Genomic DNA, 15,899 nt, shown 5'->3' on the forward strand with positions numbered 1-15,899 from the left:
GAACGAATGTGGCCCCCTTCCGTCTGTTTTCCCAGCACCACCTTACTGAAGCAAGGGGTGGGGGGGGTAGCAATGCTGTTTCTTGTGTGGCGGGGCAGCAACAGGAATGGACACAGGCAAGCAAGCACGATCACATATATGTGCATACATGTACATGTTGACATGTATATGCATGCGCATGTTTGCACATGGGCACCCATGCATACGCGTGTACATGAGTGGATATGTACATATATATTTTTTTCATACATATTCATCATTCCCCACATTAGCATGGTAGTGTTAAGAACAGAGGACTGAGCCTAAGTGGGAAAATCTTCACTTGGCCCCCTTCTCTGTTCCTTCCTTTGTTAAAGTAAAACCTTCGTCTGTTTCCTGATGCTACCTCAGTGACACAGGAAATGTACGCGTGTACATGAGTGGATATGTACAGATACATTTTTTTCATACATATTCATCATTCCCCGCATTAGCATGGTAGTGTTAGGAACAGAGGACTGAGCCTAAGTGGGAAAATCTTCACTTGGCCCCCTTCTCTGTTCCTTCCTTTGTTAAAGTAAAACCTTCGTCTGTTTCCTGATGCTACCTCAGTGACACAGGAAATGGCAATAGAGTATAATAATGATATGAAAAAATGTCAAAATATATCAAAGATGGATTGTCTTTTTACTGACCTGCATACAATAGGATATTGTACCATAGGCTGTCACATGTGCTCATAACACCCAGAATCCTGGACTGAAGTCAGGAGCTAATGGGCCATTCTATTACATCCCAAACATAGTCTGATGGGTCCAACATTATAGAAGTACAAATGCAGTTTAATGGAAGTTAAAAGACTTTTCTATTGCAACCCAAACTTAGTCTGACGTGGTCCAAAAGAGCCACATCGTCAAATTCTAATACAATTAAGTCTGTAAGAAAGGAGTTTTACTTCTTACCTATGTGCAGAAACCCAAATCCTACCACTGCAGACATATTTAGACATGACAGGTACACAATATAATGTAGCTGCACATGACCTATCCATCCCTGACAATCACCCATCCTCACCTAGAAACAAGAAATGCACCCCAGCCTTACACTTTAATGGCCTACACAACCATACCTTCTCTCTACCCACCAATACCAGTTAAACTAAATTTTCATATTTTTCATATTTTTTCATATTTTAAACTAAATATTCATATGCACATCATCTACTAAACACTTTTCAGTTACCTTCCTAACTACTTTGAGCACACTCCATCCCAAGATAAACCCTTCCAAATCAACAAAAATATAAAAACGTGTGGCACTATCACACCTCAAATGTGGCTACCATCCATCACTGCAAGCATCAAAACACAGAGGAGACTCTATACAAGAACCTTTCTACTTAAGCTAATGCCATCCCATCAAAGAACTTCATTCTCCCTTTCTTATGAGATCTAAGAAACCACCCAGAAGACAATCATAATACCCGAATGCAGAGGGATCTCCATACAAGGATTCTGGGAACACAAAATCAGAGACAGAAATGCTGACACCACATACACAACTAGATGGGCAAAAATAAAAACAAACGAACTGGTTTGTAGTTCAGTCAAAAACAATGACATCACGCAGACAAGTACCAAGCACTGGTAACTTAAAATTTTGTAGTCTGTAAAGTATACAGGGACATGTCTTCTTTTTAATTGTGCTGGCTCCTTTGCTGAAAATTTTAATTGTATTTTTGTGGTCATCCAAGAATTGTGGCTAAAGCCTCTTCTAATCTTTATAAATCATTCAACTAAGGATAACTGAAATGCATATAATCAAAACCTACTGTGGCTTCATAATTGCTAAAAAGCCAATTTATATGAAAAACGCCATCCATTATCCCTAACAGATATGCACCTAATGTACTGTAATTATATTTAATTGATAATTCAACAATACTTCACTGTAAAGCATACATGGGTAACTATCATAGAGTCATCTTCTATAACTAAAAGAAAAAAATACCTTTTCAGATACACTCTTTGTTCCTGGCATGATGTCATAAAGTCTGTCATATGTGGCTACAGTCTGGCGACTATTACCCCATATGCCTTGATCCACGGTCACATAAACAACACCACCACCAATGCCAACCTTTGTGGCAAACCTGAAATACAAGAAAAATAATTAGAAATGAAAGAAAACTTGTCAATTGAAGCAATACTTAGAAATGTCTGAGTTTGTCCAAAAGTAATATTTAACCAGACCTCTAGAAGATCTATGTTGCCCAATAAAGGGGATCCTACATAAATCTATAAGTCATGCCAACAGAAGAATTGAATCCAAAATTGCTGGCACAAAAATCCTCACACCCATAACAAGTTGCCATGTTGAACCCAGTAGTAAGCCTAATGCCTAATGATCACTTCATAAAATCTGACACATTATACAAAGGTTTGCTTAAGAATCAGCACATAAGAAAAAAAATTGTGTCAGTGGGGAAGAGGGATTGATGGGAAAGCAGTGAGTTGGGGAACAGTGGGTTGGGAGGGTGGAAGAGGACTGAGTAGGGAAAATGGGGAAGCAGTCAGTAGGGAGGGTGGGGGAGCAGTAAGCAGGGTGGGGAAGCAGTGAGAGGGGTGGGTGGGGTCAGGAAGTGGGGAGGGTGAAGGAACAGTGAGGAGAATGAGAAAGTACCTAATGGATCCGGTGGAAGAGCAGTGAACAGGGAGGGCTAGAAAAGAGTAAGTAGGTAAGGTGAGGAAACAGAGGTAGAGGTGGTAAGGGATCTGTGAGTGGAGAAGCAGCAGCTGGGAAGGGTTGAGGAGCAGTGAGAGGGGAGGGTGAAGGTGAAGCACTATGTGAGAAGGCTGGAGCAGAGATTGGGAGGGATTGTTGAGCTGTGAGTGGGAGGAACAGTAGAGGAATGAGTACAAAGAAAGGAGGAGCAATGGCTGGGGAGGAAGGGGATTGATGAATGGAAAGGATGGGAAGCAATGGATGGATATGATGGGGGAGCAGCAATTAGGGAATATATGGGAAAAACAGATGGCATCTATGCCCATTTTAGGATCCTTGTTCAAAAGTTGTATACTAAATTCATATTTCTAAGAAATTAAAAGAGAGAACAATAAGAGGATTTTCTCTTAAACCTCTACTCCCTCTAACAACAGCTGGCAGAAAAAAGGATGGAAGAAAAACCATGCACTTATGAAGTGAGCCTACATGGAATTTACCAAGTTAGAACAGAAGGAAAAATCCTACTATAAAACCTTACTACAGTATTCCAACCTCTGTTGCACTACATTACCTTCTTAGGGTCTGGAATGAAATTAAAAGGATCAATTCATATGTACATTTTTTCTTTCTTGTTTTCATGTAGTAGATACTCAAACTATCAATAAATTTGTTGAACTGGCTTCATCATTGAAAACATCTGGTGGTAACTAATTGTGGTTTCATACAACTGTTTGCAAACTTTTTTTCCCCACATCAGTAATACATCTTTAGATTTTATTCCCTTTGTCCCAGTCCTCGAATTCTATTGTATTTCAAAAGGATTCTCAAGATTAACCTTACTGAATTAAACAAAATTTTGAAAACATGTTGTCTCCCTGAAGTCTATGCTTCTTAAGAAAAAAGATATTAAATCTTCTTAACCACCTTTCATATGTCAGATTTCTCTAAGCAACAATCAATCTTGCTGCCCATCTTTGTATTTGTTCTACTTTTGCCACATCCTTTCAATGGTATGGGAACCAGAAGTGGGCTGCATATTCAAGGTGTGGTCTTCTTAAAGCAAAAAAAAAAAAAAAAAAATCAAAATTCTTTCTAGTGTGTTGTTGTCAATATTTCAAGCTATGTAACTAAGCATTTTGTTTCCTTTGCTACTTTGCTGTTACACTGTATACAGTTCAGTTATCTATATTTACTGTACTTAGTTGCTGTCTCCCGCCACAGCGAGGCAGCACAAGGAAACAAATGAAAGAATGGCCCAACCCACCCTCATACACATGTATCTACATAGATGTCCACACACGCCCAACTTCTGCAGTTTCTTACCTGAATCATCCACCAGCGAACAACAACTGACTCACTTCCCAAGCCCTCTCATCCACACCAGATTGCATACTTGCCCCTCTCTCCAAAACTCTTGCATTCACCTCCCTAACAACCCCATCCATAAACAAATTAAACAGCTATGGAGTCATCACGCATCCCTGGTGCAAGACGACATTCAATGGGAACCAATCACTTTCCTTGATAAAAACTTTTCACTGCTTCTAGCAACTTACCTCCCACACCATATACTCTTAATACCTTCCACAAAGCATCTCTATCAACTCTATCATATGCCTTCTCCAGATCCATAAATGCTACATACAAATCCATCTGTTTTTTCTAAGTCTTTCTCCCATACATTCTTCGGAGCAAACACCTGATCCATACATCCTCTACCACTTCTGAAACCATACTGCTCTTCCCCAGTCTGATGCTCTGTACATGCATTTACCCTCTCAATCAATACCCTCCCACATAATTTCCCAGGAACACTCAACAAACTAATGCCTATGTAATTTGAACACTCACCTTTATCACCTCAGTTAGTGAAAGAGAGAGGCGTTGGATGATTTTTGCAGGGAAGTAGTGTGAATGACTGGGAGAAGTATAAAAGAAAGTGGCAGGAGGTCAAGAGAAAGGTGCAAGAGGTGAAAAAGAGGGCAAAAGAGTTGGGGTGAAAGAGTAATAACAAATTTTAGGGAGAATAAAATTATGTTTTGGAAGGAGGTAAACAAAGTACGTAAGACAAGAGAACAAATGGGAACATCGGTGAAGGGGGCTAATGGGGAGGTAATAACATGTAGTGGTGCAGTGAGAAGGAGATGGAGTGAGTATTTTGAAGGTTTGTTGAATGTATTTGATGATAGAGTGGCAGATATAGGGTGTTTTGGTCGAGGTGGTGTGCAAAGTGAAAGGGTCAAAGAAAATGGTTTGGTAAACAAAGAAGAGGTAGTGAAAGCTTTGCGGAAGATGAAAGCCGGCAAGGCAGCAAGTTTGGATGGCACTGAAGTGGAATTTATTAAAAAAGGGAGTGTCTGTGTTGTTGACTGGTTGGTAAGGATATTCAATGTATGTATGGTTCATGGTGAAGTGCCTGAGGATTGGTAGAATGCATGCATAGTGTCATTGTACAAAGACTATCTAGTATACTTTAAATAATTATTCATTATGACTCCCAAAATCCTAATCTACATTTGCTTTAAGCACTAAATTTCTGAATACTGTACAGTATTTGATAGTTATCTTTAGTATTTTCATCTCCAAATAGCATAACTTGTCTTTGATTAATTTCATGTCATTTGTGTGAGCACTCTGCTAGTGTGTTAAGATCTCTCTGAATTAGTGTTGCTCATTTAAAGCTCTGCCTCCTAATTTTGTATCATCAGCAAATTTGGAGATCTTACATCCCAGACTCAATTCAAGATAATTCATATATATATTACGAAAAGAAGGCCAAAGACCAACCTAATGGCACCCCACTTGTTATGTTTCGCTAGACAAAGGTTCTGCCATTCAAAATCATACGTTACTTTATGCTAGTGAGCTAGTTACTAATTTATGTACACAGTGCCTCCCTCCCCTATTCTGTGTGAGTTGAATTTTCATTGCAGTCTCTTGTTGAATATTGGCCAAAATTGCTGTTTTCTTACACTGTCCTGAGGGGAGACTCTATTTTGAGTGGCAATTAGCACATTGATCCAAAGCACACTTGGTAAGGTTAAGGGCGAGATTAAGGATGAGGTTGTGCACAAGGATGAGGGTTATGTTAGGCTGACCAATGCCCTGGACTGCACTTTTCACCTTATCCCATATAATTACCTATTTGTACAGGTGGTGGCAGTTTTACATTCATGATCCTCATCCCATGTACTTTCTATGCAACCAGATGGCATTTCAAACCTTTGTAAATTGCCATATTTCACTGTCTCTGGTTAGTTTATTCCACCCATCCACCACCATAACACTAAATCATGAGTTGTAAAATATCTTTTCTAAGCAGCTTTATGTCCGGCCTTTTATCATGACCTCTAGTGCTGCATCTCTTAAAGACCTGTCCACTCTTAGTATCATCCAGCTGACTTAGAAACTTACAGCTAATATCAAGTTCCCTTCTCTCTTCTTGCCTTTATGGTAGACGACTTTGTATCTCATTATAATTCAAACCTCTTCATCAGATATTGTGCCTCTTTAGATGTAGTGACCAGATTTGTGAAGCACAGTCCAGTTATGATATTGTATGAGAAAATAATTTACCATACACGTCCTCATCCATCAACAGTAATGCATTTCTTATATTTGCCAGCAGACAGTTTGCTTCGCATAACTCCGGTGTGTGGAAAATTGATGAGGCTGAGGGTTTGTGTGATGTTAAATGTTGTGGATGAGGTTACAAGCGAGGCTGTGCATAAGTCCAAAGGTTGTCTTTTTTCTTTTTGATTTATAATGCTGTTTTTATACACTCCCCTAACGGGAGCCTGTCCCCCGTTACGCCAGCAGCATTTCGACCCCTTTCAGCGGCAATATGAATTATTTGCTGGTTAATTCACTGTCACACATTTCTTGCGAACCAAGTGAATACAATAACAGCCCTAACCTGGAATTCTGACAAGTAGCCGAAGACGAGCATTAACATTGTACAAGTCAACCTATTTAAGGTAACGTAAAGACAAACTGCAAAGTATCTTGTGACACTTTACAACTGGCAAATGCTTACCATGCAATCTTTAAAACCTTGTTCATATTACCCTTTTGGACAAGTTTTGATGGTGGTACTGTAATATGTTCGTTCTTTTCTTGCTTATTATCAGAGCCCAATATTTCGGCTCTCGCGTTTCCGGCTGGATGGTCTCAGCTGATCGAACGTTCGTCCTTTGTTTTTGGCTAAGAAAAATATTACTCGAATGTCAAGCAACTGCTGAAAGTTGAATCTGGCATCTAATTATCGACTGAAAATAAAAAAGAAATAAAGTCACTTAGTTGATTAATTACATGTAAAAAGATCCAACAGACCGCAGGATGTAAATTCCTGTGCATTGTATATTGTTATTGTTTAACCGTGAATTGATGTTAAACACTAAAAACTTTTAAATTACACATAAATAAAGTTTTGCGAATCATCTTGAACAAAAAGGGAACATTACAATTTTTATGGTATACATTCCTTGAAAATTGGGGCATGAATTATTTCTTTTGGATGCCTATATTTATGACATAACTATTACTACATATTAATGGAACGCGTCGTCTAAGTTTACGTCGTCTGCTGCACTCTGTAGCTGTCAGTTGTCATGACGTGCGCCTGTTGTATGGTGTCACTCCAATTATTTTTATAAATATGCTTAAGTTAGGGAACAAGAAGGACCACGGTATAGACTATAAGTGTACAATACGCCTTCTAGATGACAACGAGATATTAGAATGTGAATTTCAGGTAAGTTTGGTAGTGAATTTAAATGGGCTTGAGAGAAGGCTAAGCTCTGTGATTTACTACCGTTATGACGAGTTTATTGTTTCATAGTCCATGATGCTTGACAGCCAATCTGGGTGATAATTATTTACTTCCTGTGGTACAGTTAATTTTTTGGTGAATCGACATATCCTGCTAAAGAAGGAGAAAAGGTGTTTGAGACTTACAAATATTTATACTCGTATGAAAATGGACTTTTACAACTTATTGAAAATTAAAGACACCTTATAAGGAACCAAGGACAGTCACCGGTCAGGAAAAGTCACTGCACATGCCAGTAAGTAAATGAGCAATCTAGGCCATTGCTCATTCTAACTTAATCATCAACCTCAACCACAAAATCACACAGGCCATGTGTAAAGAGAGAAATCCAGGCCAATGCTCACCAATCTAACAGCCTTACCCTCAGCTTCTCCATACAGGACGATGCCTAATGGGAGCATATCAGGCCAATGCTCCCACTAACATAACACTACTCTAATTTTATCTCATCATACATGCCAGTGTGTAAAGGGATAAATCCAGGCCAATGCTATCACAATCCTAGCTCATCCGTACCTTCAACCTCATCAGAGGCAGCCAGTGCTTGCTCTAACTTTATCCAACCTCAACACACAGACCAGTATGTGAAGGGAGCAATCCAGGCCCATGTTCACACTGACCTAACCATCCTCACATTCATTGTCACCCTCAACCCTCATCACAGGCCAGTGTGTAAAGGGAGCAATCCAGGCTAATGCTCACCCTAACCTAACCCAGCTTCGTCACACTTATCAGTGTGCGAAGGAAGGAATCCAGGCCAGTGCCCCTTCTCAACTTCACCACCCAGGCCTGTGTGTAAAGGGAGCATTCCAGGCTCACCCTAACCTATTTCAACCTCACCACAATGGGAGCAATCCAATCAATGCTTAACCTATCTTATCAAAACATCATTTTCAACTTCACCCTCAACCACATTACAGAGGCAAGTGTGTGAAGAGGGCATGTCAATCCATTGTTAACTCTTGCATAACCTATCCTGACTTACAACTTTGCCCAAAGCCTTATCACACAAATCGGTATATAAATGCAGTAATCCTTACCAGTAATCACCCTAACCTATCCCTCACCTCACCACACGGGCCAGTTTGCAAAAGGAACAATCCATGCCAGTGCTCACACTAAACCAACCTTACTTCTAACCTCATCAAACTGGCTCATATGTAAAGGGAACATTTCAGGCCAATGTTCAACCTAACTTAACCAAAGCTTTCTCTCAGCCTAACCACACAGGCCATTGTGCACAGGGAACAATTTAAACCAAGGTTACCCCAAACCTAAGCCAATCTCACCTTCACCCTAAACCTCACCACTCAGGCCAGTGCTCACTCTAAACTGAACCCAACATCATTTTTACCCTCACCTGTGTCCTCAACCTCACTGCACAGGCCAATGTGTAAAGGGAGGATTCCAGGCCAGTGCTCACTCTTAGAGACTTAATTTCAGCCTCACACTCGGCAATATCCTTAACCTCACCACACAGGCAAATTTGTAAAGGAAACAATACAGGTTAATGCTTACCCTTAACCTTATCACATAGGCCACTGTTTAAAAGGAGCAGTTTAGGTCAGTGCATACCATAGCATAACCCAAATTATCTTTAACCTTATCCTCAATGTTTCCCTTAATCTGAACATAAAGGCTTATGTGTAAAGGTAGCAGCCCAGGCCAATGCTCACCTTTACATTACGTTATCCTGAACCTCGTCTCACAGGCCAGCTTGTAAAGGGAGCAATTTGGGATAATGTTTACCCTGACCTAATCCAGCTATATCTGTAACATCACCTTCAACCTCATCACACAGGCAATGTGTAAAAGGAGTAATCCAGGTCACTGCCCACCCTAAGATGATTTAATTTCACTCCAGAGGCAGTCTGCACAGGGAGCAATCCAGGGCCAGTGTTCACCCTAACTCAACCCAACCTCTTCTTCAGCTTCACCTTCATTCTCTTCATATAGGCTAATGAGTAAAGGGAAATACTGACTTGGCGAATGCTCACCATTACCTAACCCAACCACATTCTTAGCCTCATCACACAGGCCAGTTTGTTATGGGAGCCATCCATGCCAATGATAACCCGAACCTAACCTAAACTTATATTCAGCCTCACCACACAGGCCAATGTGTAAAGGAAATAATGAAAGCCAATGCTCACCCAAACCTAACCCAACCTCATCTTGAACCTCACTTCACTGACCATTGTGTAAAAGGAACAATCCAGGCAAATGCTCACCTAACCTAACCTCATCTTTATCCTAACCATACAGAACAATGTGTAAAGGGAGCAATCCAGGCCAAGGCTCACTTTATCCTATCCAAAGTTTACCTTCAATCCCGTCCTCAACCTTATCATACAGAGGACAGTGTGTAAACCTCACCCCAAACTAACTCAGTCTCACCTTTAGCCTTACCTTCAACTTCATTACACAGGTTAGTGTATAAAGGGAGTAGTCCAGGTCATTGGTCACCCTACCTTGACTGTGCTTCACCTTGAACCTCACTCTCAACATTATCCTCAACCTCACTACACAGACCAATGTGTAAAGGGATCAGTCCAATCAATCCAAGCCATTGCTTACCTTAGCTTAAGTCAACCTCACCACAGAAACCCAGTGTCTAAAGGGAGCAGCCCTTGTCATTGCACACCCTAACATAACTCAACTTCACCCTCATCCCCATCACACAGGCAAGTATGTAAAAAAGAGTTCTCCAGGTCAGTGCTCACACTGACCTAACCAACCTCAACACACAGGCCAACATATGTGTAAGGGGAACAGTCCAGGCAGTGCTTACCTTAACCTAACCCAGTGTCATCCTCAGGCTCATCACACAGGTCATAGAGTAAAAGGAGATGTCCAGGCCAGTGCTCAATCTTGCCTAACCCAACTTTATTCTCACTCTCACAACTCAGGCCAATGCTCACTCCTTCAAGATCCTCACCCTCATCATGCATGCCAATGTGTAAAGGGAGCAATCCAGGGCAGTACTAATGCTAAGCTAACTGAGCTTTTCTCTCAATCTCACTACAAAGGCCACTGTGTAAAGGGAACAATCTTGGGCAAAGCTCACCCTAACCTAACCCAATCTTATTCTCAACCTCATCAGTGTGTCATGGGATCAATCCAGGTTGGTCCTTACCCTTAACTAAGCCAAACTCATTACACAAGCTACTGTGTTGAGGGAGTAATCTGTGACAGCGCTCAGCCTAACCTAACTGATTGTCACCTTCAACCTCAGCCTCACCCTACACAACATTGCATTAAGGTAGCAGTCCAGGCCAGTACTCACCCATAAGTTCACTGTCAACCTCACCATGCAGCCTAGTCTGTAGAGGGAGATACTCCAGGCTAAAGTTCACCCATAGCTAACCCAACCTCACTTTCAGTCTCACCTGCAACCTAATCAAAAAGCAGTATATAAAGAGACCAATCCAGTCATTGCTTATCTTAACCCAACCTCACCACAGAGGATAATCAGTAAAAGAAACAATATAGACCTACATTCACCCTCACTTAATCCATCCTCACCTGTAACCTCAGAACATGGCCGAGAGTGTTAAGGGATCAGTCCTTGACAGTGCTCACCCCATCTGAACCCAACCACACCACACAAGCCAGTGTTTGAAGGGAGGTCACCCTTTCTTAAGTCAGCCTTGCCTTCATTCTCACCTTCAGCCTCATAACATATACTTCTATTGATATATTTCAGGTCATGTTTGAATTGTTAGGATGAACCTCTCATGTCATCATCTCATGATTCTCAGATCTTGTTTAGCATTTCTGCTCCTTGTTGTCTCACTTGATATGTATCTCGTCTTGACAGCTTCCTCAGTAAATTTAGTGTGTAAAGGGAGGGAGCAATCCAGGGCAATGTTCACCCAAACCTAACCCAGCTTCACTTTCAACCTCATCCCACAGTCCAATGTGTATAGGGAGCAATCTGGGCCAGTACTCACCCTACCCAACCGAATCTCATTTTGAACCTCAATACACAGGTCATTGTGTAAAGAGAGCACTCCTGACTATTCCATGCCCTAACTGAACCCAACCTCACAATACATCCACATTCAGCCTCACTACACAGACCAATGTTTAAAGGAGGCAATCCAGTTTAATCCTTACCCCAACATAACTTGATGTAATCTACCCTTAAACTTCACCCCCAAACTAACTTCTTATATTTTTGTTAATTTTTGTCCTAACTTGCTCGACATATATTGCTACAACACCTTGCTAAATTTATATAATATATGTCTGCTCTGTAAGTCTCATAGCCATTTATTTCTGCTTCATTCTTTATTATCTTATTTATCCATGCTTCATTTGATTGACAACTGTTGTATTATCATCCCTCATATACTCATGAAGAATTCAGAATGAATAGATTCCATGTCTTACATTGTTTGTGTGATTTTATTGTGTTTTTCTGTTTGTTCTTCATTTACTCTGTATTGTTGGTTGCATTATTTATTGGGTTTACTGGAAGACCTTGCAGAATGATAAGGTTATGTTCCTGAAGATCTACCATGCTTGTAGAATATCATTGTATAAGAAATTGAAATCCATGTTATAAGGAGGTTATGTTTGTGACCAAAAGTTTTACTTATATAATTCTCATATATGGATTATACATGAAACAGCTTAGCATCAATATACCACACTCTATCATTATATAAAGTGGACTCTGATTCAACAGCTATTGCCATTTCATTGGTAAATCAGACAGTATTTGAATAATCTTATTAAGAATGCTGATGATGAGTGTTGGAGGTAGATGGTGGTGGATTGGGATAGGAGTGGAGTGAACAGTTTGTCAAGCATTCCAAACTAAGTTTATCCACTTTAGTATGTGATGTTTATATATGAAAAATTATTTAGCCATTAATATATATATATATATATATATATATATATATATATATATATATATATATATATATATATATATATATATATCCCTGGGGATAGGGGATTAAGAATACTTCCCATGTATTCCCTGCGTGTCGTAGAAGGCGACTAAAAGGGGAGGGAGCGGGAGGCTGGAAATCCTCCCCTCTCGTTTTTTTTTTTTTTTAATTTTCCAAAAGAAGGAACAGAGGGGGCCAGGTGAGGATATTCCAAAAAAGGCCCAGTCCTCTGTTCTTAACGCTACCTCGCTAACGCGGGAAATGGCGAATAGTTTGAAAAAAAAAAAAAAAAAAAATATATATATATATATATATATATATATATATATATATATATATATATATATATATATATATATATATAGTGCCATTGTACAAAGGCAAAGGGGATAAGAGTGAGTGCTCAAATTACAGAGGTATAAGTTTGTTGAGTATTCCTGGTAAATTATATGGGAGGATATTGATTGAGAGGGTGAAGGCATGTACAGAGTATCAGATTGGGGAAGAGCAGTGTGGTTTCAGAAGTGGTAGAGGATGTGTGGATCAGGTGTTTGCTTTGAAGAATGTATGTGAGAAATACTTAGAAAAGCAAATGGATTTGTATGTAGCATTTATGGATCTGGAGAAGGCATATGATAGAGTTGATAGAGATGCTCTGTGGAAGGTATTAAGAATATATGGTGTGGGAGGCAAGTTGTTAGAAGCAGTGATAAGTTTTTATCAAGGATGTAAGGCATGTGTACGTGTAGGAAGAGAGGAAAGTGATTGGTTCTCAGTGAATGTAGGTTTGCGGCAGGGGTGTGTGATGTCTCCATGGTTGTTTAATTTGTTTATGGATGGGGTTGTTAGGGAGGTGAATGCAAGAGTTTTGGAAAGAGGGGCAAGTATGAAGTCTGTTGGGGATGAGAGAGCTTGGGAAGTGAGTCAGTTGTTGTTCGCTGATGATACAGCGCTGGTGGCTGATTCATGTGAGAAAGTGCAGAAGCTGGTGACTGAGTTTGGTAAAGTGTGTGAAAGAAGAAAGTTAAGAGTAAATGTGAATAAGAGCAAGGTTATTAGGTACAGTAGGGTTGAGGGTCAAGTCAATTGGGAGGTGAGTTTGAATGGAGAAAAACTGGAGGAAGTGAAGTGTTTTAGATATCTTGGAGTGGATCTGGCAGCGGATGGAACCATGGAAGCGGAAGTGGATCATAGGGTGGGGGAGGGGGCGAAAATTCTGGGAGCCTTGAAGAATGTGTGGAAGTCGAGAACATTATCTCGGAAAGCAAAAATGGGTATGTTTGAAGGAATAGTGGTTCCAACAATGTTGTATGGTTGCGAGATGTGGGCTATGGATAGAGTTGTGCGCAGGAGGATGGATGTGCTGGAAATGAGATGTTTGAGGACAATATGTGGTGTGAGGTGGTTTGATCGAGTAAGTAACGTAAGGGTAAGAGAGATGTGTGGAAATAAAAAGAGCGTGGTTGAGAGAGCAGAAGAGGGTGTTTTGAAATGGTTCGGGCACATGGAGAGAATGAGTGAGGAAAGATTGACCAAGAGAATATATGTGTCGGAGGTGGAGGGAACGAGGAGAAGAGGGAGACCAAATTGGAGGTGGAAAGATGGAGTGAAAAAGATTTTGTGTGATCAGGGCCTGAACATGCAGGAGGGTGAAAGGAGGGCAAGGAATAGAGTGAATTGGAGCGATGTGGTATACCGGGGTTGACGTGCTGTCAGTGGATTGAATCAAGGCATGTGAGGCGTCTGAGGTAAACCATGGAAAGCTGTGTAGGTGTGTATATTTGCGTGTGTGGACGTATGTATATACATGTGTATGGGGGTGGGTTGGGCCATTTCTTTCGTCTGTTTCCTTGCGCTACCTTGCAAACGCAGGAGACAGCGACAAAGCAAAAAAAAAAATATATATATATATATATATATATATATAGATATATATATATCTTTCCAAAAGAGGGAATAGAGAAGGGGGCCAGGTGGGGATGTTCCCTCGGGGGCCCAGTCCTCTGTTCTCGACGCTACCTCGCTAATGCGGGAAATGGCGAATAGTATGAAAGAAAAGAAAGATATATATTTGAAAAGTTTCAAGTTGCCATGTTAGTAGAGCTGGTGTGAAGCACTCACTACACATTGTATTTAATTAATATGAGTGGTCTTGGATGCCATCTGCATTACATAATTATCTATCCTTGGATCGTCTGGGTGTGCTTTCAAACGTATGTAAAGTATTCTTTGAAATTTTGGTGTGGTTGTTACAGGCACATTTCTTATTTCTCCTGGCATTGTATTGAACAGTCATTCTAATATCCTGGTTAGGCTATCATATATTTTTGGGTGATTATATTTAGTATATTCCATGGTGTTCTTGAAGATCTGATAACTCTTTATCTTCCTTTTTGAGAGGCTTTCAGGTTTAATGCATTTTCTTTGATAATCTACAAAAGGCAACAAACTGTAGGCACAGTTCTTCACACATTCATGGTATGAGGTCATATATTCCATCCTTTCGATTTTGCTCACGAAGTGGTTCTGAATTTTTGTGTTTATATGTTTGTTTTGCTGGTGAATATACAACACAGCAATAATGTAGTTTGTTTCTGAAACAGACATTAGATATTTTCATCAATAGGTTTTTCTTTTGTGTAATGAAAGGTCCCAGAATCACACCAGCCATCACTTGACAGGATAGAGTTATTTCCTTGATATGTCCTGTGAGAAGATAACGCTATTGACCCAAATGGAGACATGGATGATTGTGTGGACTTTCACTATGATAGCTAGAAGCCTATGGATGAAAATGTTTAGAATGTATATCAGAAGCAAAATTTATTGCTGCTTTGTTGTGTGGTCACCAACAGAATTGATGGTGGAGAGAATAATACCATATTTAAATGATATTTTTTTCATCTTCCATGCACTTTTCCATAATTTTCATTCCAAGTTTCAACAACAATTGACCTTAGTCATTTATCTTGTCCTCTTTTAAATGTTTCTTTTGTTGCTCCCTGTATGTCTTTTTTTAAGTTCTGATATTGCACTGAATCGTCTTTCTACCTTTTTGCTGGATACTCATATATATTTATCTGATGTCCTGTTTGGTATGTTCACTGGTATAATACCAAATTGAGTAATGTTTTTTTTTGATGTGCTTTTAGATCCATGACATTTCTCCTCATGTCTTCCACCTGCTGCCATGCATTTATTATCATGTATCTTTACCTTCTTTCCAGGCTGTATACATTGAGTTTCTTTAACCTTTCATATAGTTCATATATTTCATTTCATTAGTTTTGCATGTGGAAAACATTTAGATTATCTCTAGCTTGTTTATTTCTGTTTCTTTGACAAGTGACAAGGCAGCTCAGTAATACTGTTTTACTTCTTATACTGTATATACTGGGGATAGGGGAGAAAGAATACTTCCCACGCATTCCTCACGTGTTGTAGAAGGAAACTAAAGGGGA

The 15,899-nt window shown here is 39.9% G+C and overlaps 2 protein-coding genes across 7 annotated transcripts in view; one reads left to right on the forward strand and one right to left on the reverse strand.

Moving 5' to 3' along the window:
* Positions 1 to 7,070, reverse strand: part of QIL1 (MICOS complex subunit MIC13 homolog QIL1) — a 28,054-nt gene extending 20,984 nt beyond the window's left edge. Inside the window, exons 1-2 of the mRNA XM_071667825.1 lie at positions 6,740 to 7,070; positions 1,990 to 2,131 (exon numbers count right to left, since the gene is read on the reverse strand). Coding sequence (XP_071523926.1) covers positions 1,990 to 2,131; positions 6,740 to 6,765 — 168 coding nt within the window. The 5' untranslated portion in view covers positions 6,766 to 7,070. The remainder of the gene's footprint in view (positions 1 to 1,989; positions 2,132 to 6,739) is intronic.
* A 207-nt stretch (positions 7,071 to 7,277) lies between these two features.
* Frmd5 (FERM domain containing) overlaps positions 7,278 to 15,899 on the forward strand; it is a 362,433-nt gene continuing 353,811 nt past the window's right edge. For 3 of the 6 annotated variants that reach the window (XM_071667827.1, XM_071667830.1, XM_071667831.1), the window contains exon 1: positions 7,286 to 7,456. In XM_071667827.1, coding sequence (XP_071523928.1) covers positions 7,361 to 7,456 — 96 coding nt within the window. In that variant the 5' untranslated portion in view covers positions 7,286 to 7,360. Of the gene's footprint in view, positions 7,457 to 15,899 lie in introns of all 6 variants that reach the window. The other 3 variants (XM_071667829.1, XM_071667832.1, XM_071667828.1) reach the window with 2 other exon arrangements.

Source organism: Panulirus ornatus, chromosome 12, assembly GCF_036320965.1.
Source record: "Panulirus ornatus isolate Po-2019 chromosome 12, ASM3632096v1, whole genome shotgun sequence".
Taxonomy (NCBI): domain Eukaryota; kingdom Metazoa; phylum Arthropoda; class Malacostraca; order Decapoda; family Palinuridae; genus Panulirus; species Panulirus ornatus.